The 24225-nt window shown below is 53.3% G+C and overlaps 11 protein-coding genes across 11 annotated transcripts; 9 read left to right on the top strand and 2 right to left on the bottom strand.

Moving 5' to 3' along the window:
* Positions 1 to 1091: 1091 nt before the first annotated feature.
* On the top strand, positions 1092 to 3385 carry DL89DRAFT_284166 (uncharacterized protein; the record flags this gene model as incomplete). The annotated part of the gene is made up of 3 exons (XM_040889766.1): positions 1092 to 1104; positions 1152 to 2150; positions 2241 to 3385. 3 exons carry the CDS (start codon positions 1092 to 1094, stop codon positions 3383 to 3385), a joined length of 2157 nt encoding a protein of 718 aa, XP_040743339.1.
* A 200-nt stretch (positions 3386 to 3585) lies between these two features.
* Positions 3586 to 4835, top strand: DL89DRAFT_267835 (uncharacterized protein; the record flags this gene model as incomplete). Its single annotated transcript, XM_040887681.1, has 1 exon — positions 3586 to 4835. A coding segment is annotated over one exon (1195 nt), but the record flags the coding sequence as incomplete, so codon positions are not given.
* A 265-nt stretch (positions 4836 to 5100) lies between these two features.
* DL89DRAFT_293274 (DUF1748-domain-containing protein) lies at positions 5101 to 5403 on the bottom strand (the record flags this gene model as incomplete). The annotated part of the gene is made up of 2 exons (XM_040890374.1): positions 5101 to 5239; positions 5315 to 5403. The coding sequence occupies 2 exons, from the start codon at positions 5401 to 5403 to the stop codon at positions 5101 to 5103; spliced, it is 228 nt and encodes a 75-aa protein (XP_040743337.1).
* Positions 5404 to 5487: 84 nt separating this feature from the next.
* Positions 5488 to 6455, top strand: DL89DRAFT_164229 (3-hydroxyanthranilate 3,4-dioxygenase 2). The gene has a single exon (XM_040883708.1). It carries the CDS (start codon positions 5727 to 5729, stop codon positions 6261 to 6263), a length of 537 nt encoding a protein of 178 aa, XP_040743336.1. The 5' UTR covers positions 5488 to 5726; the 3' UTR covers positions 6264 to 6455.
* A 500-nt stretch (positions 6456 to 6955) lies between these two features.
* DL89DRAFT_223795 (uncharacterized protein) lies at positions 6956 to 8971 on the top strand (the record flags this gene model as incomplete). The annotated part of the gene is made up of 5 exons (XM_040884657.1): positions 6956 to 7221; positions 7714 to 8091; positions 8158 to 8408; positions 8556 to 8770; positions 8825 to 8971. Coding segments are annotated over 5 exons (1257 nt in total), but the record flags the coding sequence as incomplete, so codon positions are not given.
* A 1376-nt stretch (positions 8972 to 10347) lies between these two features.
* Positions 10348 to 12233, top strand: DL89DRAFT_267832 (uncharacterized protein). The gene has a single exon (XM_040887680.1). The coding sequence runs from the start codon at positions 10379 to 10381 to the stop codon at positions 11750 to 11752; it is 1374 nt and encodes a 457-aa protein (XP_040743334.1). The 5' UTR covers positions 10348 to 10378; the 3' UTR covers positions 11753 to 12233.
* Positions 12234 to 13277: 1044 nt separating this feature from the next.
* DL89DRAFT_316960 (MFS general substrate transporter) lies at positions 13278 to 14677 on the top strand (the record flags this gene model as incomplete). The annotated part of the gene is made up of 1 exon (XM_040891080.1): positions 13278 to 14677. One exon carries the CDS (start codon positions 13278 to 13280, stop codon positions 14655 to 14657), a length of 1380 nt encoding a protein of 459 aa, XP_040743333.1. The 3' UTR covers positions 14658 to 14677.
* Positions 14678 to 16088: 1411 nt separating this feature from the next.
* On the top strand, positions 16089 to 17636 carry DL89DRAFT_267830 (UNC93-like protein). The gene has a single exon (XM_040887679.1). It carries the CDS (start codon positions 16178 to 16180, stop codon positions 17555 to 17557), a length of 1380 nt encoding a protein of 459 aa, XP_040743332.1. The 5' UTR covers positions 16089 to 16177; the 3' UTR covers positions 17558 to 17636.
* Positions 17637 to 17850: 214 nt separating this feature from the next.
* DL89DRAFT_267829 (uncharacterized protein) lies at positions 17851 to 19800 on the top strand. The gene has a single exon (XM_040887678.1). It carries the CDS (start codon positions 17896 to 17898, stop codon positions 19702 to 19704), a length of 1809 nt encoding a protein of 602 aa, XP_040743331.1. The 5' UTR covers positions 17851 to 17895; the 3' UTR covers positions 19705 to 19800.
* Positions 19711 to 20322, bottom strand: DL89DRAFT_267828 (RBP11-like subunits of RNA polymerase). Its single transcript, XM_040887677.1, has one exon. The coding sequence runs from the start codon at positions 20285 to 20287 to the stop codon at positions 19778 to 19780; it is 510 nt and encodes a 169-aa protein (XP_040743330.1). The 5' UTR covers positions 20288 to 20322; the 3' UTR covers positions 19711 to 19777.
* Positions 20323 to 20879: 557 nt separating this feature from the next.
* On the top strand, positions 20880 to 23065 carry DL89DRAFT_267827 (uncharacterized protein). The gene is made up of 3 exons (XM_040887676.1): positions 20880 to 21085; positions 21196 to 21276; positions 21407 to 23065. Exons 1-3 carry the CDS (start codon positions 21035 to 21037, stop codon positions 22826 to 22828), a joined length of 1554 nt encoding a protein of 517 aa, XP_040743329.1. The 5' UTR covers positions 20880 to 21034; the 3' UTR covers positions 22829 to 23065.
* Positions 23066 to 24225: the final 1160 nt, after the last annotated feature.

Raw genomic sequence — 24225 nt, 5'->3', positions numbered from 1 at the left:
AATGCCCGATTCCACCGCGCTATTGGAATGACTCCAGCAATGGCGATGTTCGGCCGCGACCTGCTATCCCCGCACATTCTTACGAGACAACAAAACCAACTGACAGATGAACTCACTATCCAACAGCTAGCTCATTTTAGAGATGCAGTGATTCACCCGACAGTCGCACGTAACCTATCGGAGTACCAAGCGCGCCTGAAGACGACATTTGACAACTCGCGACCGCTAGCAGTATACCGACCCGGAGACAAGGTCTTGGCACGCATCATGCCGCAACCACCCAAGGGAGCCCCCAAGTTCGAAGGACCATTCATTGTCCATAAAGTGACCCCGAGTGGTGCAGTCGAATTAACCAAGGCAGAGGGCTACGATGCGCCAGAACCACCAACCCGGCGGGTCCCACCAAAACACTTAGTCCATCTGGAGGACGACCCAGCACCGCAAGACGGTCACCAGGAGATCGATTACATCCACGGGCATCGCCAACGCCACAGGCAGTGGCAGTTCAAGGTGCACTGGCGGGGCCAATCAGATAATGAAGACTCATGGGAACCCATCAAACACTTCGTAGACCCGACAATCATCGCGGCCTATGCAGAGACGTGCAACCCTACGCAGAGAAAAGGAATCCTGAGCGCATTAAGCCGGTTCCTGACTACGCGAGCCAAGGCTCCAAGCTGAGCGGAGAGAGATGTGGTTCCAAATCCTTATGATCTTAGGAACCCATGGATCAAGACCTTTAGGCCACAATGGCCGGCCATACTATTCTGGGCGACCGGCGCCACTACTTAGACGGGCACCTGCCCTTTCACCTGGTGATTCCTCCTTCCTTCTTTCATACAGCATATTTCATACGTTCAATATACGTCGTGGAAAGGTGCTCGAAAAGTAAACGTGTTCTAGACAGTTGCAGGAGGCTGTCTATCCAAGTGTATCGTACCCGAGACACAACACATTGCACTTTCATCTTAATATGTCTATTCACCTTGTACGCTCCCGTTTGATCTCCACTGTGCGACTTCGTCTATATTCATCAACTGTTCGGGTGTCTTTCACTCGCACTGAGGAGCTGCTTAAAGATATCCACGACTATGAGAGTCAAGGGTCCGTTCCGTGGTTCCAGCTCGTGAAAAGGTACCGTGAGTCAGAAGATCGACTGAAGCAGATCCATCAGCAAGCAATCCAGGATGCACAGAATGCGAGGGGGTTGTCAAAGAGAGTTACCGAGGCGGCTAAGGGGCATTACGACGATGTGAAGGGCCGGATCAACTGGTCGGCGGTATCTAAGCAGGTTGGACTGCCGCTGATCGAGTGTCTAAAGCGATTCGATGGCGCATCATCTGGTATCAAAAGGCGATCGTTCCCGACACACGATGACTGGACCAAAAATGAGGCAGAGGTGCTCCAGGGGTTCGTTCGCAAGCATTTTAGGAACCCAACCACGAGGGACTGGGAACTCGTTGGCAACTACATGAATGTCGATAAGTTGGATTGCTTAAAACACTGTCAAATAATGCGCAAATTCGAAATGACCGATGAGAGATTCAGCGAGATCACCAGGTACCGCGAAGCTGGCTTGACTTGGAGGCAGATCCGAAACAAGTTCGGTGATTTGTGGGCGCCAGAAACAATCGGCCAATCGTACCGTGAGCGGGTTCGTCGGGTGAATCGACCTCCAGTGGATATAGTCGACAGGTTTACCAATGACGAGCTCGCCAAGCTGAGGGAGATTCGTCTGCAGCAGCCAGGCAATATCACAGCCAAAGAGTTTGTGCGCATTACACAGGAGGCGTTCCCACACAAATCACGAGTCAGCGTGGAAGACGCCTGCACCAGAGCGATGGCCTTTTTACGATTAAGCGTAAAAATCTCCATCGAGGGCTTCAACAGGCTGCAGCAACTCGTTCGACAGCATGGCGAGGATTGGGAGCTGATCGGCCGTGAGATGCACGCACTGCCATCAAAAATGAGAAATGCATGGAAGGGCTACGGCCTCGATACCAGGATTACAACTGAGTGGACGGCTGATGAGCTTGCTACACTGCGTCGCTGCAAGGACTCACGCATTCCACCAGGCAAAACTGCGCGAATCATTGGCACCAAACTTCCAGTTCAGTGCAGAGCTATGTTGTCTAAGCTGAGACACTCGGGTACGTGGAAATGCGCATCGCTGGATTATTGACGTGTTGTCTGTTTGTGGTATGTATGCTTAGCATTCACATACATCGTGCTATTTGTAGATGTCGATGACTCAGTGCTGGTCAGCAAGAAAAACCGGGGTTGGACCGCAGACATGGACAAGGAGCTAATTCGGCTCGTTAAAATTCACCAAAGCAGCCGATGTGTTGATTGGGCCGCTGTATCAGAGCAGATTGGTCGCACAGCTGAGGCCTGCAGGATGCACTTATATATAATGCAGTGCGAGCGTAGTTCTCAGCCGGATGATGGTCTGGTGGCCCGTGTGTCAAACAAGGTAAAGCAGCAATACGAGGCTGGGCTGAAAATTGACTGGTCAGCAGTCGCAGGGTCGGCTGGTGTTAACGAGCTCGAGTGCATGGAGAGCAACAAATATGATGTTGGAAAACAACAGTGGGTATACAACTATCAGACATTCTCGTGGGACTTGGCCAACCGGATGCGCGACTTCATCAGCAAATACTACCCGAAACCACTGCTGCCGAACTTCACTGCGGTGTCAAATTACCTGTGGATCGTAAAGGACGACTGCATCGACATGCATAGGCTGGCGTTTGGCACATTCAAATGGACAGATGATGTTTTCAACAAGGTGGTGGATCTGAGAAGCAAAGGGTTGAGCTATTCTGATATCGCATTGCGTCTGTCACCAACCATGTCGGCCAATAGGGTGATAAAGGCTGTTAGTCGATACATGAATCACACAGCCAGTGAGCCGCTTTCGGAGCCAGTGAGAGAGCAAATTCGGACTAATACGGATGAACTTGTCGGGAAGATTCCTTGCGCTGACATACTACCTGCGGTGAGAATGAGATTTCCTGACATACCGTACGGACAGCTCTGGAACGTTGTCGAAGGCGCTATAACAAGCCATTCGCTCTATAAGGAGCGGTTGAATCAGCTAGACCAGGCCGAACTTGCTATCCGGATATCTGAAGGTGGGGCAACAGCTAAGCAACTCGCACTTGAGTTTGACATTCCAACAAGGATGACTCGCAAGGTTATCAACAGCCTAAAGTCTGCTGGTTTTTCGATTCAGTGGACGAACGAGGAGACCCGGCAGTTGGTCGCCTTTGCCAGATCAGCAAAGGGCAGAAAAGACTGGACATACTTTGCATCCAAGCTTGGTACTAAGAGTCCACATCAGTGCCAGGCAAAGTGGTCGAGAATACAAGCCAATTCGACATAGGTAGTAGTCTAATACAATTATCCAATATGTCAAAAGCCTGGTTTCTGGGCTTGGGGGTTTGGGAGAGAGAGTTTATCATTTATCGCCCGTCGCAAGTGGAGAGCAGCGCATGCTTGAATCCCATTCTTGTGGCATAGTTCGAAATGACGTATTTATTGAGAGGCTTGTTGCCGGGATCCGTAGCATCCTCATCTCTATACTATGCTTCAGCCTATGCAAATGTTGTCGCCAGCACAGGAGCTGCCGAACCTTATCCTCGAGCGTATCATCGAGCATGCGATGCTGATTTCGAATGGCGTGCATAGCCAGTATATGGCGAAATCGATCATATCCGTATGTCGGTGGTGGAGGATGGCAGCGTTCTGTGTGCTGCACAGAAGGGTATCTTGGTGCAACCTCAAACAAAAGCAGCCTAGACGGTGCCCCGTTTGCTCCGCTGAAAGACCCAGCCTTCTTCACTACGCGCTGCGGAACGGCAACGGCGACAAAATCAAGAAAGTAACCATGCACTGGTACAGCGAGGACCTGCTGAGTGGCGATGCGCTGAAGGTGCTGCAGACAGAGCCGTACAGCAATCTCGTCATCCCCAGTGTGGTTGAAATCGAGCTCAGAATTTCTTATACGCGAACCCTGCCGTCGTCGCTCAGGAAGCAGCTGCACACCAGTGCAAGCGGGTTCGGCAACGAGATCCACCGCATATTCCCCAATGCAACTGGGTTTACCCTTGGAAATATCCATATCATGAGCAAGCATGGGACATCGACTTTCATGAAGACGCTGTTCACTAGTCTTGCTGCAGGCATGGTCGATGTGCTGAACAACTCGGAGTACAACGGCATCGGGTTCTCACTCCCACTAGACCACTGCCCGTTGCGCAAGCTGGTCTTGGGCAATATGACCATCAAGTCGTCCACCATCCAAGTGGTCAGACGCAGTGCTGAGACCCTGGAGGAGCTGGTCACTGAGTGCACGCAGCCCGAAGCCTGCATGATGCTGGTGCAGGACGATGCGGGCCAGCCCATCGCCTACCCGCGACTGACCTACCTCAAGATTAAATCAGAATTCGGTGTGCGCATCCAGGCCAACGACACTAGGGGTGCGCCAGACGGCTCGCCGTTCCCAGCGCTAAGGACCCTTGTTTGCAGCAAGGCGTACCCGTTCCGCAACGATGTCATGTTCCGTGGCAATGAGGGGACGCTTGAGGTGCTGAAGATTGCGATGGATGTCACTGCACTGGTTGTCCTTGCTCGCAGTGGTGTCCTGGATGGCCGCAACCGTCTGGCGCTGAAGCATGTGTGGGTGTACCGTTGCATGTATCTGACGTACCCCAATGATGAGGAAATGGAGGACGCAAGGGCCCGCCTGTCACAGTCTGCAGTTGTTGCTATTGTTTGACAGTCTAGGTGCTCATCCACTTTAATACATTCAGCTTGGCAGGCTATGTCCTGAGGTTGCTACGTGGAAGGGTGGTGGCTACAATCGTAATTGCTGGACAGTCTTCGCAACATCTGAAAACTCTGTATTAGGACAAGTATGCGGGCATTTAACAGCACTCTGGGCTATTTGGTATAGTAGACACTTGTTTGCAGGCATAGCTGTAGATGTGTGGACGCGTAGTGTCGTCAGTGCAGCTGTAGAGGCGGTATATTCCCTGTGAGTCCATATGTATTGTTGAACAGACCCTTAGCAGGGAGAAACGCTGAATGCATGCGCCGCTAGTGCTCGCGCGTAAAGTACTTTGGCCACGAGCTCATTTGAACAGCGGCCACGTCCAGGGTCTTCTCGCCCAGGTTCAGATACTTCTGGATATACCCGCGCATATCCTCGCTGTCGGTAATGCCCTCGGTCTTCACCCTACATGAAGGCACCAGTCTGAGTGACTGCTAAAGCTGGCAGTGAAACTTGCAGGCATGGTGTATTGGAACTCACTTGAAGCCGGTGGATCGCCGGATGCCAGCCAGCGCGGTCGAGAACAGGACAAGGTCAACGCCAATGTGAACAAGCTTTCCCAGGGCCATCGGAATGGAGTGAAATTGAAATTGGACGAGGAAAAATAACGCAAAGCAAATAGAGGCTGCACAGCCTGCTCGTACCAGGCCAAAAAGCAATCTCTTGGCACAGTAGCTCGCTTGATCACCAGTAGAAATCAGCCAGGCGATTACACACATCGATAGTGGCGAGTCGGACATTGGTAGCATTGAGGGCCGGCATGACTAATTGTCTCCTAGTGCCGCTGTTAGCTAGAGCAATGCCCAGGGCCGTGGATGCAAGTGCCCGCTCTCTCCTCCTTTGCTTTACTCTCCAGTGGTCTTTTTCCGCAACCCATTTATATCGCTAAACGATGCTGCCAATACCGCTCAACTTCAACGCGTGGCTCGACGAGAACATGCACAGGCTACAGCCGCCTGTGTGCAACTACGTGTTCCAAGAGGGCAAGGACACCATGGTGATGGTGGTTGGCGGCCCGAACTCGCGCACGGACTTCCACATCAATCCTACCGAGGAATGGTTCTTCCAGATCAAGGGCCGGATGCTGCTGCGCATGGCGGATCCCGGGACACACCAGATCACAGACCAGTACATCGAGGAGGGTGGCATGGTTCTGGTGCCGGCCAACACGCCGCACAGCCCCAACCGGTTCGCCGACACGGTGGGCTTGGTCATCGAGCGCAAGCGGCCCGGGCAGCAGGAGGCATTGCGCTGGTACTGCGAGCAGTGCAATGCTGTGGTGCACGAAAAGTGGTTTATCTGCAATGACCTCAACACCGACCTGGTCCCCATCATCAATGCATACAAGGCCAGTGACGAGCTGCGTACGTGTGGCCAATGCGGCCACCTCAACCCCATCGCGTACACGCCCAAGGAGGACTCGGCCTAGGCAGCGTGTTTCTTTGGCCTGGTGTCGAGAGGGCTCCAGCTTTATGTTTCTTGTCTTTAATGCATTAAGCTCATTAGCCGTGGCTGGCCCTGGCACTCTCCAATCAGCCAGGCAAATAAAGCCAGATAGCGTACAGGGTGTGTCGTACATCGATATCAACATAGGCAACGGATGGGAGTGCTTAATCAAGCAGGCCGACCCGGCCATTTCCGCCTCCGGCTACACACCTACGACTCCGGGCTTTTCTCTTCCGCACTATCGCATTTCTTGTCTCTTCTCTCACGCACTTCTGTTTCCCAAATTAACACATAATTTGCCCTTCGCGCGCAACCACCGAAACCACGGATACAAGCAGTTACTCGCAGTCAGCCACTCCACGTGTTATGTCTCAAACAGTAGACCAGAGCCCCGACACGGCAGCAGCAGGCATGGGCAGCAGCGAATCAGTCGGTGCGGCGCACAGGGGCCACCATGACAGCGCGCACACGTCACCAGACTCCCTCGGAGACGCTTCCACAGCGCAATCAGGCAGTGGCCGCAGCGACAGTGAGGAGTTCTTTGAGGCGTCCGAGAGCCTCGCCATGGCAACGCCGCCCGATCCGAGCGCCACACCACAACCAAGCGCACCTAGGGCCAACCAGATTCCAGGCATCAGCAGCGATGACCCGCTGCAGGAGGGAATGAATCTGGCGATGCGCGCAGTGTTCCTGTTCCTCAACTCCGACTTCAAGGCCATTGAAACACTACTCCACCACAAGCGCCATACGCTGCTGTACGCTTCCGAGGGACACGCGGCCATCCAGTACCTGCGCGCCATGATGACATTCAGCAAAGAGGCGATGCACGATGCCCAGACAGCAGCAAACAACACTATTAATCTGGCCACGCGCTTCCGCAAGCCACGCGGCGTCGGCGCAATACTGTCGGCGTCGACTTCACGCGAGGGCAGCCGTGGCACGTCACCACCAAGTGTACCGGGCTCACCCAGCTCTGCAGGTGGCCATCGCCACAGGAAGCATCATGGCAGCAGTCACAGCTCCAGCCGCACATCTGTGGCTGGGTCAGAGGGACTGTCGCGTAAGAACAGCGAGCGCCACCACCGCTTCCACTTTGACTCGCCGCGTCTCACGTTGCGCAGCAAGAAGAATAAGGAGGTTTCCAAAATGCGCGAAGGGTCGGTGTCGATGCCAGGATCGATCCCCGACAGCCGCCAGGTGAAGGATGCAAAGTCACTGGACTCGGCGATGCTGGCCGAGAAGCTGGGCGATCTCGACAGCATGGGGTACGAGTCCGAGGAAAGCGCTACAACTGCATCGCTCAATGATGCTGATAGCGCGCTCGAGGAGAGGCTGGACGGGCCAACTCATCGCTCATGGGTATCGGGGATCACAGGCGTCGCCGACTCACTGATTGGTATTGTGAAGTCCGGCACGCAGGCTGTGGGCATCAGCAAGCCCGACTGGTATGCACTCCGGGGCATGACACCCCTGCAGCGCCATGCCGAGCTTGTCCATGCTGAGGCGTATCTGCTGCGAGCCATGCTGAACATCGGGACCAGCGGCGGGGCCATGGCGTTTCTGAAGGAGGGATGGCACGTAAAATCTGCCTATGCCACATACCGCGACTGTTACTCGTATATCCAGGCCGAGTATGCAGTGGGAAACATGGTTGATGATCATTTTGTGAGCGGCACATACCTGGGAATGGGCGTGTTCAACCTGATTCTGAGCATGCTACCGGCGCGTCTCCTGCGCTTTGTCGAGTTTGTCGGTTTCTCGGCCGACCGCAAGCTGGGCCTGGAGCTGCTGGCCATTGCTGCTGGCTGGCGGTCTGATCCTGCTACTACGGAGCTGATGAGTCCGCCGCCCAGCCTCCCCTCTTCCTCCAAGAGCAGCACAGAGATCCACCCGTGTGGGTACGGCCTGAGGTCCGAGTTTTGCTCGATAATGCTGCAAATGTACCATACGATGTTCTGCTACGACCTGTTCCTCGGCTACCCGAACCTGCCGCTGGTCGAGAAAGTGATCCACCGGTCCATTGCCCAGCACCCGCAGAGCCTGATCTTTATGTATTTCAACGGACGGTCGCACGTAATCCATACCGAGCTCGGTGCAGCCATCAAAATCTTTGACCGTCTGATCGCCAGTGTTTGCACCAGCGCGTCAAAGAGCGCCAGCCCCGAGACAGCCTCTGCTGTCGACACTGTTCCAGTGCTGATCAAAGAGCTCAGCCAAATGAATCTTGGCGATGTTCCTGACGAGAAATCGCCCTCTCCAGGTTCTGTGGTAAAAGACGACCCGCCCAGTGATAGCGACTGGCGCCAGCTGCAGTACCTCGGATACTGGGAGCGGTCTTTATGTCTGATGGCGCTCGGAAGATGGCTCGAGGCCGCCCAGGGGTTCAACACACTGCGCACTGAGAATAACTGGAACAAGGCCGTCTACACGTACGGCCTCGCGTCATGCCTCTGGGAGCATTACCTGGTTCAGTGCGGGGGCACCGCGCCTGTCGATACGGCGGAGCTGACGCCCGAGCAGCGTGCGACTTTCAAGGTGGTGCAGAACCTGATGAAGACGGTGCCGTCGCTGACGCGCAAGGTGGCAGGGAAGTCAATCCCAATCGAGAAATATCTAGTGCGCAAGGCACACAAGTTCGCACTGCAAGAGTGTTTCCTGCAGCGGCCTGGTCTGGAGCTCATCCATGTCTGGACGCTGTACGGAAAGATGCCGCGTGAGCGGCTGGTGGCGCTGCGTGACGAGGTTGACCGCGATATTGCCCACATGGCTGAGCTCGTGCCGACCCAGCGCGCGCCCGAGAACCCGTACCGGCATGTTTTCTATTATGACGACCTGGCGGTGCTGCTGCTGACCAAAGGATGTATTCTGCGCGAGCTTGCCTTCCCGACATTCCTGTCCTCGGCGTCGCAGGTAGTCAAGGGTGCCCGGGCTACTACGGTGGTTGCCGATCCCGAAAAGTACTGCTCGCCTGAGATCGCACCGATCGCCGAAGATACCCTACTGCGCCTACTCCGTCTTACTCCGCTTATCCAGCGCGACCACAACCTGGCCGTCCAAGCGCGCTTCCACCTGGCCAACCTGCACCTGGCCTTCAAGGGGCACGATATGAAGCGCCGTGAGTGGGCGAAGGGCCAGTGGAAGTGCATTCTGGGCGGCAAACCGCTGTCCTCGTCGCCTTGCGTATCATTTGATGAGTACCACGCCATCATTGCCGATATCTCTGAGCTTACCCGCGATGCCAAGGAGACCCATTCGGCCAAAATCTTCGCCGCACCGACATGTCTGACCGAGGAAATACTGCTGGAGGGATCGGGGCATTCGTCTCTCAAGTTTTTTGACGGCAGCAGCGAGATGGCTGACTGGCGGTGGACCCCGCCGTACTGGGCTGATTCTAAAAAGTACTCGATGCAGAACATCACTGAGATCGGGAGCTTCAACGCGGACAGCCGTCTCCGGGAGCTGCTCACCGCAAGCAATTGAGCCCGGGTTCAGTTTTATCAATCACACCATTGTTTCCTCTCAATAGACCGCGTATTCTACGAAGATAAGCGGAGCTGCAATTTCCGCCCTAGTGTAGTGGGGGTACCGCTTGCCTCATCGTGTATGGAACTAAAACTGCTTAATATACGACATGCCGACCGCGTGTGCCTCAGCACAATCGCACAGCCGAAGTAGGTGGGATCCCCCCCTCATTGTTAGGTCCCTCAGACGTGAACTCCCTACATTAGCTGGCGGATAGTTGAATATGTGCAACATTAGGCGGAGATAAGCAGCTGACATATCCCACGTATTAAACCTCTTCTTCCTGTAGCGCCGCCAAAGCATCATGCCCCTAAGCCGGTCAGTTGTTCGGCTACCACGCCTAGCCTGTGTGATAAGCCGGCAACATCTAGCTCATTATTAGGCGCGGCACAAAGTTTGGCAGCCCCGTTCATCTCACGAGAACCATGTTCATTGTCTGCAGCTATAAGACAAGCAATATTCCCCATCCCAAAGGGTGGCAGCGGTACCTGCTTGTTCATCTTTTTCAGCTCCAGATACTTTTCCACCTCTCCTACTACCTATACTCCATAACAAATTTTCTCTTTGGGTGGCAATATGAAGAACATCTTGCCGTATTTTGCTGCCCGGACGCAGGTTGTCATTCTGGGATTCATCTGCTTCGGGTGTCCAGGCATGTTCAATGCCCTCAACGGTACTGGCGGCGGCGGTCAAGTCGATCGGGACGCTGGCAACAACGCCAACACCTCACTCTACGTCTGCTTTATATTCTCTGGTCTGTTTGGCGGCGCCGTCATTAACAAATTCGGCGTCCGCTTCACCATGTTCATCAGCGGGCTCACCTATGCGTTGTACTCTGGGTCCTACATCTACATCAACCACACTGGCAAGTCATGGTTCACCATCTGGGCCGGCGCGATGCTTGGTCTCGGCGCCGGTATCTTCTGGACTGCTCAAGGCATGATCATGATGTCGTATCCGCTCGAAAAGGAAAAAGGAAAGTTCATCACCATCTTCTGGGTCATCTTCAACCTAGGCGGTGTGCTCGGCGGTGTCATTTTGCTGGGAACAAACTACAACCATGAGGGCTCGCTCTCCGATGGTGCCTATGCTGCCTTTTTGGCGATCGAAATTGGTGGGTCGTTGTGTGCTCTGGTTCTTGCTCCGCCTTCCAAGGTTGTCCGTACCGATGGGAGCCACGTTGAGATCAAGAAAGTCGAGAATGTCATGTCTGATGCCATTGCTATCCTCAAGCTGTTCGCCGACCCGTGGATGATCATTCTGATTCCGATGATGTTCAGCTCCAACTTCTACTACTCGTACCAGTTTGGCCCATACAACGGCTCGCTGTTCACCACTCGTACGAAGGGGTTCAACAACATCTGGTACTGGGGTGCTCAGATGGCCACCTCAGGTGCCTTCACTCGCCTTTTGGATCGCCAGTCGCTGTCGCGCAAGAAGCGCGCTCTGTACGGAGTTCTAATCACTCTTGCTGTGGTCAACGCGGTGTGGGGAGGAACTCTCAAGATGCAGAACAAGTATACCCATGGGAGGATCGGCAATACCCCGACCGACTACCCCGGAGGCGCTATTGACTTCAAGGATACCGCCCGGGCCGCCGGCCCCTGCATTCTGTATGCGTGCATGGGTATTCAGGACGCTCTATGGAACAACATGGCATACTGGCTTCTGGGGACTATCACCAACGATGCCTCGCGCCTAGCACACTATGCTGGATTCTACAAGTCGATGCAGTCGCTGGGTGCCGCTGTCTCGTGGCAACTCGATGCAAAGAACGTCAAGTACCGGAAACAACTAATAACCAACTGGGTCCTTCTCGATGTGTCGGCACTGCTCATGGTATACCTGTCATTCCGGGTTACTGACAAGACCGACGACGCGGAGGACAACTACAGTGGTGACCTCAAGTCCGGACCTGACTATGCCACTGCTGAAGCTGAGCAGGTGTGAATTGGGAGGACCAGTGCTTTCCACACAATATTTTACGGTAGCTTTCTATTTACCCCTCTCCCGAGTATAATCGATTCCCGGCGTCTTCCGAAGCACGCCGCTTAATTATGTGCCAGCCACGTCCGTACCCTATGCCAGGCGTGGACCTGTCCTTGAATTTAGCATTCATGCCACATGGTTGTTGCAGACAGATCAGCACAGGCAATTGAAACTGTTTGCCAACGGGCATTTACGCCGAAGGTACTCTACAGCCTTGTGATCACTGAGTGCATTGAAGCCATACGGGTTTAGATAGCACAGAGGAGAACTGGCGCGGTACCAGCAATGGCCGCACCGCAGTGGAAATAGCAAAGGGGTTGCGAAGGCTAGCGTGTAACCCTTTCTCCCTGGCAAGCAGTTCAAAAACAGCCCACTTTACACAGACCACTGAGGAAAATATTTTCGTTTTCGATGATGTCAGTCTGAATATACTGAAGGTAAATAGCAAGGCCATTGGCCATGGTGGCTCTAGCAGACACGGGGCTAGCGGGCATACATGCAAAAGCCAGCCCTGAAAGCGCATGTGGGTTTCCGGCGCAGCAGCGCCATATCGCTCAATGTCTATTCATCCCATGTGTTAAAACAAGGTTTTTCTGCCTTGTACCGCATTACACCGAGTGGACAGGTTCTGGCACACTACGGGCCCTCCGCCTGTATTATTCGTCGCCTGTCCCCGCAGAACGATTATCCGGTTCTTTATTCGGAAGGAGCGGTACAGCTACTGGGATAGACACAGCCTTTGTGCCACTATCCAGGTGCGTGAACCCAGAATCAGGCAACATTTCGTAGGTACTGGCTCGTCCCACCAGGAAATATCTTTTTCAGTACTGCATCGCGCGAGTGGACGAAGAAAGAAATTTGGTGGTCAACGGGGCTAATGCCTTTGCACTACAGACTTGCCACATAGTCGTGCCACTAGGCTTCTCTGCCTATTACCGGCCCGCTACTATATATCGCTTACAGACCAGACCATTGAGTAGTCGAGTCCATTTTCAAATTGGAAAGGTGTTAGCAGAGCCGAACATAGTGTTTACTTTTCGTAACTGAGTAGAATTAGCACCGCCACAGAAAAAAAATTTGCATGTGGAGCGCAGCCAAAAAAAAAAAAAAAAAAAAGTCACCCTCTGCTACCCGAAAAGATCGTACTAGTGGCAAGCGGGTCGCAGCACAGCCACCAGGTGGGTCTATAAATAAGGCCAAGTAGTCCACCCGTCTCTGGTCCCTGGCTCACGAACCCCAGACGTTTTCCTGTCAATATATTCACGTATACCTTATATTTTCGCATATTACCCCTCCCTGCATATTGATCATGCGTGCAGGCTCAGAAAAAGGACCGTACCACGCGGCTGGTCTCGGACAGATAAATAGAAAGGCACTTGACCGGTACAAGGCCCTTGCTATCCTCTTATCAACCAACAACACAAGCAATTCCTTTTAATGTTTCTACTACTATTGATACACCATATTTTTTTACTTATTCCTAATCATGGGATTCCTACCCTACTTCGCTGCAAAGACCCAGATTGTCATTCTGGGATTCATCTGCTTCGGCTGCCCAGGCATGTTCAATGCTCTCAACGGTACTGGCGGCGGTGGCCAGGTCGACCGTGAGGCGGGTAACAACGCCAACACTGCTCTCTATGTCTGCTTCATTATCTCTGGTCTCTTCGGTGGTGCTATTGTGAACAAATGTGGTGTCCGCTTCACCATGTTCATCAGCGGGCTCACCTATGCGTTGTACTCTGGGTCCTACATCTACATCAACCACACTGGCAAGTCATGGTTCACCATCTGGGCCGGCGCGATGCTTGGTCTCGGCGCCGGTATCTTCTGGACTGCTCAAGGCATGATCATGATGTCGTATCCGCTCGAAAATGAAAAGGGAAAGTTCATCACCATCTTCTGGGTCATCTTCAACCTAGGCGGTGTGCTCGGCGGTGTCATTTTGCTGGGAACAAACTACAACCATGAGGGCTCGCTCTCCGATGGTGCCTATGCTGCCTTTTTGGCGATCGAAATTGGTGGGTCGTTGTGTGCTCTGGTTCTTGCTCCGCCTTCCAAGGTTGTCCGTACCGATGGGAGCCACGTTGAGATCAAGAAAGTCGAGAATGTCATGTCTGATGCCATTGCTATCCTCAAGCTGTTCGCCGACCCGTGGATGATCATTCTGATTCCGATGATGTTCAGCTCCAACTTCTACTACTCGTACCAGTTTGGCCCATACAACGGCTCGCTGTTCACCACTCGTACGAAGGGGTTCAACAACATCTGGTACTGGGGCGCTCAGATGGTCACCTCAGGTGCCTTCACTCGCCTTTTGGATCGCCAGTCGCTGTCGCGCAAGAAGCGTGCTCTGTACGGAGTTCTGATCACTCTCGCCGTTGTCAACGCGGTGTGGGGAGGAACCCTCAAGATGCAGAACAAGTACACTCACGGTGCTCTTGCCACTACTCCTCCTACTCCGACCGACTACCCTGGAGGTGCCATTGACTTCAAGGATACCGCCCGGGCCGCCGGCCCCTGCATTCTGTATGCGTGCATGGGTATTCAGGACGCTCTGTGGAACAACATGGCGTACTGGCTTCTCGGCACCATCACCAACGATGCCTCACGTCTTGCTCGCTATGCCGGCTTCTACAAGGCCATCCAGTCAGTTGGTGCAGCTGTCTCGTGGCAGCTTGATGCCAAGAGCGTTGCCTTCCGCACTCAGCTCATTGTCAACTGGGTTCTTCTGGTTATCTCCGCTCTGCTCATGGTTTATCTCTCGTTCCGTGTCAAGGAGCAGACCGATGGTGAAGATCATGGCGATTTCAAGGAGAAATATGTTGACTCTGATAGCGAGCAAGATGTTGCTGCTCAGGTCTAGATCCTGGTGAGAGCGGTGCCTTTAGTTTTTTCTATTTACATTCATTCACTTCCAATTCTCTGGCTATACTTTTAGTAGGTACCTCATTTCCCAGCACATAATTCTCTGTTCGCAATTTTTCTTTCGCCGAACCTGCAGACTCTGACGCGGTTGGATCATCGATATAAATAAATAAAAAAAAACGCAAGATATCTTGATCTATATTTGTCACAGAATGTGCACTGCCCAACATCACCCCACTGCTCTGCGAGACAGCACAGCCAGATTGCTTTTGGTACCAAGCAGCCAATCTGCTGATGCTGCCCAGATAGTTCCGCAAGCTGGTCAAATTGCCGATAGTTTGCTTTGACCAGCAGTTGCCATATGCGTCCAGGCACCATGCGAAGTAGTACTTGCAGAGTGTCGCATGTATCACGCTCATTTGATGGGAGAGATTGCAAGCAAAGCCCTCTAGTATTTATTGCATCTAGCTGTCATTGAAACTGTGTGCGACTGCCGCCATGCAAAGCATCCAAATGTCACCCTACAGGAGCCATCTTGTCGCTCAGATGTTGCCTGATTTTTGGCAGGTTATCGTAAGATTAGCCTACCAGCTGCACTGGACAGTTATTCGGACTTGGCTTTCGGAGTGCCAGTATCATCTACTGGTGAGATGTGTTCGCCTGCTAGCTGCAGCTACAGTGGAATTGCGCCGAAAAATGCAGCGGCCGTCTGATGTTCAGTGTTGAGCTGTCCCGAGTCATTAATTAGCACCCAACGATACCGCATTACTGCGTTCCGGCGTAAAAAAGAGGAGCAATCGGGCAGCCATGACTGTCGACTGCGCTCGGACGCGCAACTTGGATCATCTAAAAGCGGCCTGTCCTTGCAAAACACCTGTCATAGGGCATGGCGTGTTCCGGTCCAAGACCAGTGGATTGCATCCTCGGGCTGCATTCCGGGGAATTTCGCGGAGGACGAAGCACATTCCACTCCTAAAAGATTGGCCATGGTTCGCTGGATCCTGATAGTCTCCCCTAGCGCGTACTTTCCAGCCAATTGCGTGCCATGATTGCGGTGCAGTTTTGCCAGAGATCTGCATATTTGGGGCACTGTAGGACGATGTTTCACGCCGTATCAAACATGCACCAGTACCGAAATGGGCAATATGAGCTGACCCAACCTCTCTATACTTGGATGGACTATGCCTCGGCGGATTGTACTCAAAATACAAAGGCCTGTGAGGTGCGGGAGCCGGGGGCACAAGGCGCTTGGTGGCCCATTCGTGGAGTCAAAACAATCGAAAGAAACGGCGTCGGTTGGCTCCTCCGCTAAAGTAACCGAAATTCTAAGAATACAAACGTTTCACCGCTCGACCCTGTGAAGAGACAGGTATATAAAGGCTAGCCAGCAGAGGTGCCTAGTCCAAACTCCACTATCTTCAGCACAACACGCTGCAACTCCTACATATCCTCCCTCTATTCCTTCACTTCTGCTATTAGTTACAACCTATACTATTATTATTTCTTAAGTCTTCGAACATGGGAAAACTCTTGCCCTACTTCGCTGCGAAGACCCAGATTGTCATTCTGGGATTCATCTGCTTCGGCTGCCCAGGCATGTTCAATGCTCTCAACGGTACTGGCGGCGGTGGCCAGGTCGACCGTGAGGCGGGTAACAACGCCAACACTGCTCTCTATGTCTGCTTCATTATCTCTGGTCTCTTCGGTGGTGCTATTGTGAACAAGTGTGGTGTCCGCTTCACCATGTTCGGTGGTGGTCTCATGTTTGCTTTCTATTCTGGCTCATACATCTACATCAACCACACTGGGAACTCGTGGATGACGATCTGGGCCGGCGCGATGCTTGGTCTCGGCGCCGGTATCTTCTGGACTGCTCAAGGCATGATCATGATGTCGTATCCGCTCGAAAATGAAAAAGGAAAGTTCATCACCATCTTCTGGGTCATCTTCAACCTAGGTGGTGTGCTCGGCGGTATCGTGCTTCTCGCCACCAACTTCAACCATGAAGGCTCGCTCTCCGATGGTGCCTATGCTGCCTTCCTTGCCATTGAAGTCTGTGGCTCGCTCTGCGCTCTGGTTCTTGCTCCGCCTTCCAAGGTTGTCCGTACCGATGGGAGCCGCGTCGAGATCAAGAAGGTCGACAACATTCTGGCCGATGCTCTCGCCATCCTCAAGCTGTTCGCTGACCCGTGGATGCTGATTCTGATTCCGATGATGTTCAGCTCCAACTTCTACTACTCGTACCAGTTTGGCCCATACAACGGCTCGCTGTTCACCACTCGTACGAAGGGGTTCAACAACATCTGGTACTGGGGCGCTCAGATGGTCACCTCAGGTGCCTTCACTCGCCTTTTGGATCGCCAGTCGCTGTCGCGCAAGAAGCGTGCTCTGTACGGAGTTCTGATCACTCTCGCCGTTGTCAACGCGGTGTGGGGAGGAACCCTCAAGATGCAGAACAAGTACACTCACGGTGCTCTTGCCACTACTCCTCCTACTCCGACCGACTACCCTGGAGGTGCCATTGACTTCAAGGATACCGCCCGGGCCGCCGGCCCCTGCATTCTGTATGCGTGCATGGGTATTCAGGACGCTCTGTGGAACAACATGGCGTACTGGCTTCTCGGCACCATCACCAACGATGCCTCACGTCTTGCTCGCTATGCCGGCTTCTACAAGGCCATCCAGTCAGTTGGTGCAGCTGTCTCGTGGCAGCTTGATGCCAAGAGCGTTGCCTTCCGCACTCAGCTCATTGTCAACTGGGTTCTGCTTGATGTCTCCGCTCTGCTCATGGTTTATCTCTCGTTCCGTATCAAGGAGCAGGGTGAGGACGACGAGTCTGAGAATATCAAGGATGGCGCCGATTACAAGGAGGACGCGTCAGCTGAGGCTCATGTCTAACATGCCCTCTACATGCACATATTAGCTCCCGCGATAGTCTTGCGGTTTGTGTTTTTCTTTCTATTTTTATCACCTTTTAATATAAGCGACTTGAAAATTTCTAATGCACACCAGAAACTGCTGGCTTCTCCGCAAGCCACGCGTACGAGCCGAACTGATTGACATCCTAACCGCTCGAGTCACGTGCAAATGTAATCTGCCGCATTTCCCGCCACATCATGCTGTTGTCGTTGTTTTCTTGGCTGACCTTTGGGCCTTTGGGCCTTTGGGCCTTTGTGCTTTTCTTTCCAAAGCCTGGCTTTATTTCTCATAACCTATACCACGTTTCCTTTTCCTCGATGGCGAGTTCTGGTTCAAACAGCAGGAGTCTTGAGCAACTGACCGATAGTGAGAAGCAGCGGGTGCATAATTTCCGTGAGGTCACCAGCGTTGACGATGTGGGCCTAGCAATTGACGTCCTTCGTTCGAAGGAATGGAACCTAGAGCAGGCAATTCAGGCATTCTTTGAGCCTGGCTACGTAAATACGCTTGTGGAGTCTTCGCAAGCTGAGGTAGACGATGAATTATCTGCTGCAGCAACAGCTTCATCATCGCAGACGCAGGCACCAGTGGCTGGTGGTGCATCTTCCAGCAGGGCTACCGCAGCAACCAGAGGCGAATCTCAACTGCGGCAGAGGACCCAGTCTGACAGAAGTAGTCAGACAAGGAATGACGGCACAAGTGCTGACGACGGTCTGGAGCAGCGTAGGCGAGCAGCTCACAACTGTCGCGCTGTTAAGCCTGCATTTGGCTGGATGCCGTTGTTTACCTGGCCGTTCAGTCTTTCATGGCGGGTTACGCTATATTTCGTAAAGCTGGTGCTGTCGCTTGTTGGCCAGCAGCGTATTGCCGATGAGGGTGTGCCTGGTGGCCACTTTGATGGTGCCAGTATACCAGCATCATCATCGTCGACTGCGCTTCTTGGTCAGCGCGGAGAGACGCCCGATTCTGGCAGCCATGGCCCACTAGACGATGCTGCACAGCTCGCTGCGACGTTTGAATCACAGTTTGGCACAGCTCACCCGCCTTTCTTCCACGGTACCTATGCGCAGGCCCTAGATGTGGCCAGGCGTGAGTTCAAGTACCTTGTGGTTGTTCTATGGAGTATGGAGCATGACGACTCAGCCGCCATGGGCCAGGTCCTCACTCACCCGGATATTGTCAGCTACCTGAGCCAGCCACGATTTGTGCTGTGGATGGGAGACGTCACCCGCAGCGAGGCATATCATGTAGCATCCACACTGCAGGCAGCTGCTTACCCGTTCATTGCCTTGGCTGCGCTCAAATTCCAGACGACGGCTGGTTCAGTGGCTGGTTTGAGTGGGCGGTTCAGGCTGCAAGTTGTCACCCGCATCGACGGCCTTCCCTCGGCAGACACTGTCTCCAGCGACGCTCAAACCGCCGATAACGGTCTACCGCCACATGTCAACGGAGTTACACGCTCACTGCTTTCATTGATTAGCGGGCCTGTCGAGCGACATGATCAGGCGCTCAATGCAGCGCGGCGCGAGCAGGAGGAGCGTGATGCGGCCCGCAGGCTGCGCGAACAGCAGGATGAGGCGTACCATGCGTCACTGGCCCGTGATCGTGAGCGCGAGCGCGAAGCGCAAGAGCAAGCAGAGCGGGACCGTGCTGAGAAGGAGCAGGAGCAGGAGCGCAAGCTTCAAGAGCAGAAGCACGAGGAAGCACTGTGCAAGTGGCGGTGGGCGACTCTGGCTCAAATTTTGCGCGAAGAGCAAGACACAGCCGATGCGTCGGTCAGCTCCGGTGGGTGCAAGCTCAACCTACGCCTAGATAACGGGCACCGCATCGTCAAGGTATTCCCGGAGGATGCGACGATGCAGCAGCTGTTTGACTTTGTAGAGACGCGTGAGGTTGCTGGGGAGTGGGACGCGAGCAAGACCACACCGTTTGGCGACGATATCGATGCGATCGATCCACCAACAGACTACAAACACGAATACGAGTTTTCGCTGGTCTCGCAGTTCCCCCGTGTTGTGTTTGATGATAGGACCGTCGGTCTCAAGGAGGCGCTAACCCCCCACCGCTTGTGGCCAACAGCCTCATTGATCGTCGAACCCAAGTTTGAGAACGAGGACGACGAGTGAGCTCGTCATCTGCCAAAAAGACATAGTTTTCTAGCAATAAGACCACTACCAATATATTGCAGGCATGCTGGCATTAGAAATCGATATCAACATCGTCATTGCGCTCATTGCCGGTAGGGGCTCCGCTGCTCATCGCGCTGGGCGCGCCAAACTCGGAGGCCGATGTGTCCATGGCACCGAACCCCCGGTACGCAGCACCTGCGCTCGCACCCGCATTGGCCCTGCCACCGTCAGCACCCGGCGCATCAACACGATACAGCTCGTTTTCGAACTTGCCACGGATGTTTCCGTACTCTCTGACCAGCGACTGGATCGCCTCCTTCATGACTGAGATGGGCGTGACTTCGGACGTTGTCTGCACCTTGATCTCAACGTAGTATTCGAGCGGGTGCGGTAACCGGTACGCGGCGAAGATCACATGCGGGTTCTTGAGCAGCTTGTACCGCAGAATGTTTGCGATTGTGTGGTCCTCCTTTTGAATGTTGAACTGGATGCAGTTGGGCATTTTCGAGTCTTTGATAATGTCGATTTTCTTGGCCCCCTCCGGGAGCACAAACATTTCAAAGCGTTCTGGTGCATTCATTTCGGTCTAATGGGCTGTAATTGTGAGGTTAAGCAAGGTTGAGGAGTAAAGAACAGCGACATGCAAATTTGTGAGCGAATTTGGTGTCTGCTTGTGTCCCACTCAACACGCCTGGCGGCTCGCGACTCACGAGCCGATGGCGCAAGTGCTGCAGATGGGGCCATCTGTACTGTCCTCATCTTTTCCCCTTTTGCCAAGACACAAGCCATTTTCTGTCCGGAGCATGTGCCCCTTATCTGGTTTCCCTGCACGCCTTTTCGTCTGGTTCTGTAGGGCGACTGCGCGTGCCGCGTGCAGGCAAGGCAAACAAATACACTGACTCCCGCAGCCAACTGCTCCAGTGCTGAGTAGCGTGGAAAAAGGGACAGCCACTAATTTGTTATACTGCCTAGGCCGCACAACTAATGCTCTGCCGATTCGCCGACTATTGCCTCGAATCGCAGCGCATCATCCTGTCCACATGCACAGAAAACCATGCGGTCATCGGCTGCGGGCAGCTGGGCTTCCAGGACTTGGGAAAAAAAACCTGTTTGCAGTTGTTTGGTTCGAGAGACCATTCTTGTGCTCGCCAAGCCGCGCACTTCCCAACTATCTTTTTGTTCGTTCGTAGAAGCGCTTCCTGTCACAAGTATTTTTGGCAGCTACTTTTCCGAGTCAAAGCTCCCTGTCTATAAAACCCCGACTGTGCCTCCTTGCATTTTCTTGGCAGCAAGCTATTTCTCTTTTCTCGTTTTCCTATTCTTACTAATGGCAAGCACCTCAGCATCGATACTAGTGTTTGCCTTCACTGCCGTCAAGGTAAGAGATGCATAATGTGCGGTGTCTTGGCTTGGGCTCTGTCCTCTCCCAACAGCACACGAGGATCAACAGCACGCTAACGGTTCTGGATCGGCTCCTATGTTTTGTAGGCTCTCCTCGAGGTGTTCCTCATCGGGTTCAGTGGATATGTATTTGCACGGAACGGCACACTCAACAAGTCCACGCTCAAGGTAAGAACCAGAAGAACCCCTGCAGTACCTGACCTGCTGCATAGACAGCCCTGTTTGCGTGACCCCGTGAGATCCATCTCGCCACTGATGCAAAAACAGCTAACATGCAGCAAATTGCGTCATTCTGTAGAGTCTCTCGGTGATGAGCGTCAGCCTGCTGACGCCCGCGCTACTGTTTTCGAAAATGACTGAGACGCTCGACCCGACACTGTTGGTGGAGCTCTGGAACGAACCTGTATTCTACTTTATCTACGGCGGCTTCTCGCTTCTCTGGAGCCGCATTGGCAGTCGTGTCTTTAAGCTCGACGGCGAGTATGCACGACTATGTGATGTCGCCACGTTCTTTGCAAACACAAACACGCTGCCTGTCTCACTCATCAAGAGTATTGCGCTGAGCTCTGGCTCCAGCTTTCTGCTCAAGGATGCAGCAGACACACCGCTGAAGGTTGCAGCCAGAGGCGTGTCGTACGCGATGATTTTTGCCACTCTCAACAACATCCTGCGCTGGAGCTTTGGTGTCGCGTTGATGGGTGGAATGGGCGACACAACCAAATCGACGTTCAATTCAGTGAATCCGACGCCGCGTGTCGCTACGCCCTCGGATAGTCCCACCAGCGCATTCCAGGCCGACGGAAGCCCCGGATCGCCAACCGACGTCCATGGCGAGCTCACGACATTGCTCGACGAAAGCGCCATGTCTTCCCGCCAGAGCACCCTGGCGTCTGTATGGAGCAAAACCTGCAATATTGCCACTGCGGTACGGGCGTGCTTGACTGCACCCGTGTACGCCATTATTGTCGCCTTCGCCGTCATCCTCATTGAGCCGATGCATGAGGCGCTGATGAACCCAGATACCATCTGGTACACCGTGTGGTCGGCCATCGATATGTGCGGCGATGCGTGCGTGCCGCTTATTCTTATTTCGCTGGGCGGACAGCTAGGGTTGATGGAGCGCGAGAAAGCCAGCCATAGCAAAGCCACTGGTCGTTCGGAATACCTGAGAGGCTTGGCCAGTGGGTATGCGTCGAACACATCGTCATGTGCTGAACTCAACAACCTCCAGACGATCTCTCCCTCACAGGCGACCTCTAACGGTGCTGTTGTTCCGTCGATTATCCTGCGAATGCCCACTTCCACCGAAACTCTGGAGGAGCAGATGCAGCACCGGAGCTCAGAGCAGCTCACTGTACATGTGCAGGACGAACAGTCGCAGCAGATCTCCTCGATCGAGCAAAAGCGTGGCATCTTGCTGGTGCTGACGGGGCGGTTCGTGTTTGTGCCGACTATGGCTATCATTTTAATTTCGGTTCTGCGCATCTTCTTCCCGCAGCTGCTGCCCATCATGGTCACCGACCCAGTGTACATTCTGACGCTGCTTATCCTGTCGGCCACTCCACCAGCCATCAATCTGATCACAGTTGCCCAGGCCACGGGCAAGTTTGAGACCGAGGCGGCGCAGATGCTGTTCTACGGCTACGTACTTGGTATCTTTGTCCTTGCTATCGAGGTTGCCGGCTTCCTGTGGCTGACTAGCACGCTTAGCACACTCTAAAAATGTACCATTTCAACCTTCATGTTTTCGTCGATATTGCGAATGATGCTGATCGTTTGCTTGTCTTTGTCTTATGAACATGCGTAAGCAGTAGTATTTGGGCCACAATGGACCCAGTCTGTATAGACTGATTCAGGAGACTGCATCAGTGCTAAGGGCCCCAAGAACCATGCAAGCCAGATAATTTTTAATAAAAAGTTCTTAATGCTATGCATACGCAATACAGCAAAACTGAACAGCATCATTTCTCTTCTTACTTGCCTATTGAACTTCTCAAATGGATATTACCCGCAGCACTACTGTCATAAAGACATCACTTGGTGGTATTGGCTTCCGTGATTCTATGTTGCCCCGCCTAGAGCAATTTGTACACAGCGTCAATATAATCAAAGAGCATGCATACATGCTTGCACGATGGATATTACTCCATCAACTAGCTGATGATGATGCCTTTGACCCTGCAACATTTGTGAAAAAGGGGGTTTTCGTTCTATTTATTTATTTATCTATCATAACATGAAGGCAAATCCACTTGCTGCTGCATCGGCGGCAGCAGCAGACACTGTTGCAGTACTTAACAATGAATATGCACCAGCACCCCCAGTCTATGCACACGACCCGGTCCAAGGGATTACACAATCTGTGTGAGATGTGTGGGGCCAGGTTGCAGATCTAACATCAAAGCCATTTAAGGCGCATGGTGATAGAAAATTCCACGGAATGGCAACAACAGATGGTGTAACGATATGCATTTTGCTACAAGACAAGATATTCAAGGCTGATGGTGCAGTAGATGCTGATGGTGCAGGAGGCGGTGCTGTGGGAGACAGTGTTACAGCTGACTGTCGCTATATCCACCAGATCCCACAGCCAGAGCTGCAGGATCTGAAAGGCCGCTGTGTATTCATCGATCCAGGTCGGGGCGATTTGCTATACATGATGCACGAAAATAGCAGCAATGAGAAAGAAGGTGAAAAAAATGCTCTACCGCTACACACGGCAGCAGCGCAATAAGGAGCTCAAGCTGCGCCACTATGACAGGATTCGTCAGGCTACAAAGGATCAAGTCCCAGAAGATGCTGTCTGCAGAGCGGAGGCAGAGCTTTCCAAGCATTGCTGCCGGACCCTTAGCACAGCAAAATTCCGTGTCTACGTTACTGTCCGTGCATCTGTGCGGTGTGTCCTGGCACCGTTTTATGCCAGCACGATGACAGCGCGAAGGTTACCAGAGCAGCAGCCCACTAAGTCAAACAAGCAGCACCAGAGGCGCTGGAAGGCCCATCCGGGTGTCGGGACCAGTCCCAAGGTGTACCCGCTTCACCGCAAGCTGCGCCTTGATTCATTCATGAACCAGACCCGTGCAGACCACAGGCTTGCCGCGAAACTCCGGAGCAAGC

The sequence above is a fragment of the Linderina pennispora genome (assembly GCF_002104995.1).
Source record: "Linderina pennispora strain ATCC 12442 chromosome Unknown DL89scaffold_7, whole genome shotgun sequence".
Taxonomy (NCBI): Eukaryota; Fungi; Kickxellomycota; class Kickxellomycetes; order Kickxellales; family Kickxellaceae; genus Linderina; species Linderina pennispora.
Note: the sequence above shows the minus strand (reverse complement) of the source record. Positions and strands in the feature narration are given on the sequence as shown.

What these genes read in the sequence shown, in the direction of transcription:
- DL89DRAFT_267830 (XM_040887679.1), top strand. Translation starts at nt 16,178, where the DNA reads ATGGGAAAACTCTTGCCCTACTTCGCTGCGAAGACCCAGATTGTCATT.
- DL89DRAFT_267827 (XM_040887676.1), top strand. Translation starts at nt 21,035, where the DNA reads ATGGCAAGCACCTCAGCATCGATACTAGTGTTTGCCTTCACTGCCGTC. An exon ending in TTGCCTTCACTGCCGTCAAG is followed by an intron (nt 21,086 to 21,195) that starts GTAAGAGATGCA and finishes TATGTTTTGTAG; the next exon opens with GCTCTCCTCGAGGTGTTCCT. An exon ending in TCAACAAGTCCACGCTCAAG is followed by an intron (nt 21,277 to 21,406) that starts GTAAGAACCAGA and finishes GTCATTCTGTAG; the next exon opens with AGTCTCTCGGTGATGAGCGT.
- DL89DRAFT_164229 (XM_040883708.1), top strand. Translation starts at nt 5,727, where the DNA reads ATGCTGCCAATACCGCTCAACTTCAACGCGTGGCTCGACGAGAACATG.
- DL89DRAFT_267829 (XM_040887678.1), top strand. Translation starts at nt 17,896, where the DNA reads ATGGCGAGTTCTGGTTCAAACAGCAGGAGTCTTGAGCAACTGACCGAT.
- DL89DRAFT_267832 (XM_040887680.1), top strand. Translation starts at nt 10,379, where the DNA reads ATGAAGAACATCTTGCCGTATTTTGCTGCCCGGACGCAGGTTGTCATT.
- DL89DRAFT_267828 (XM_040887677.1), bottom strand. Translation starts at nt 20,287, where the DNA reads ATGAATGCACCAGAACGCTTTGAAATGTTTGTGCTCCCGGAGGGGGCC.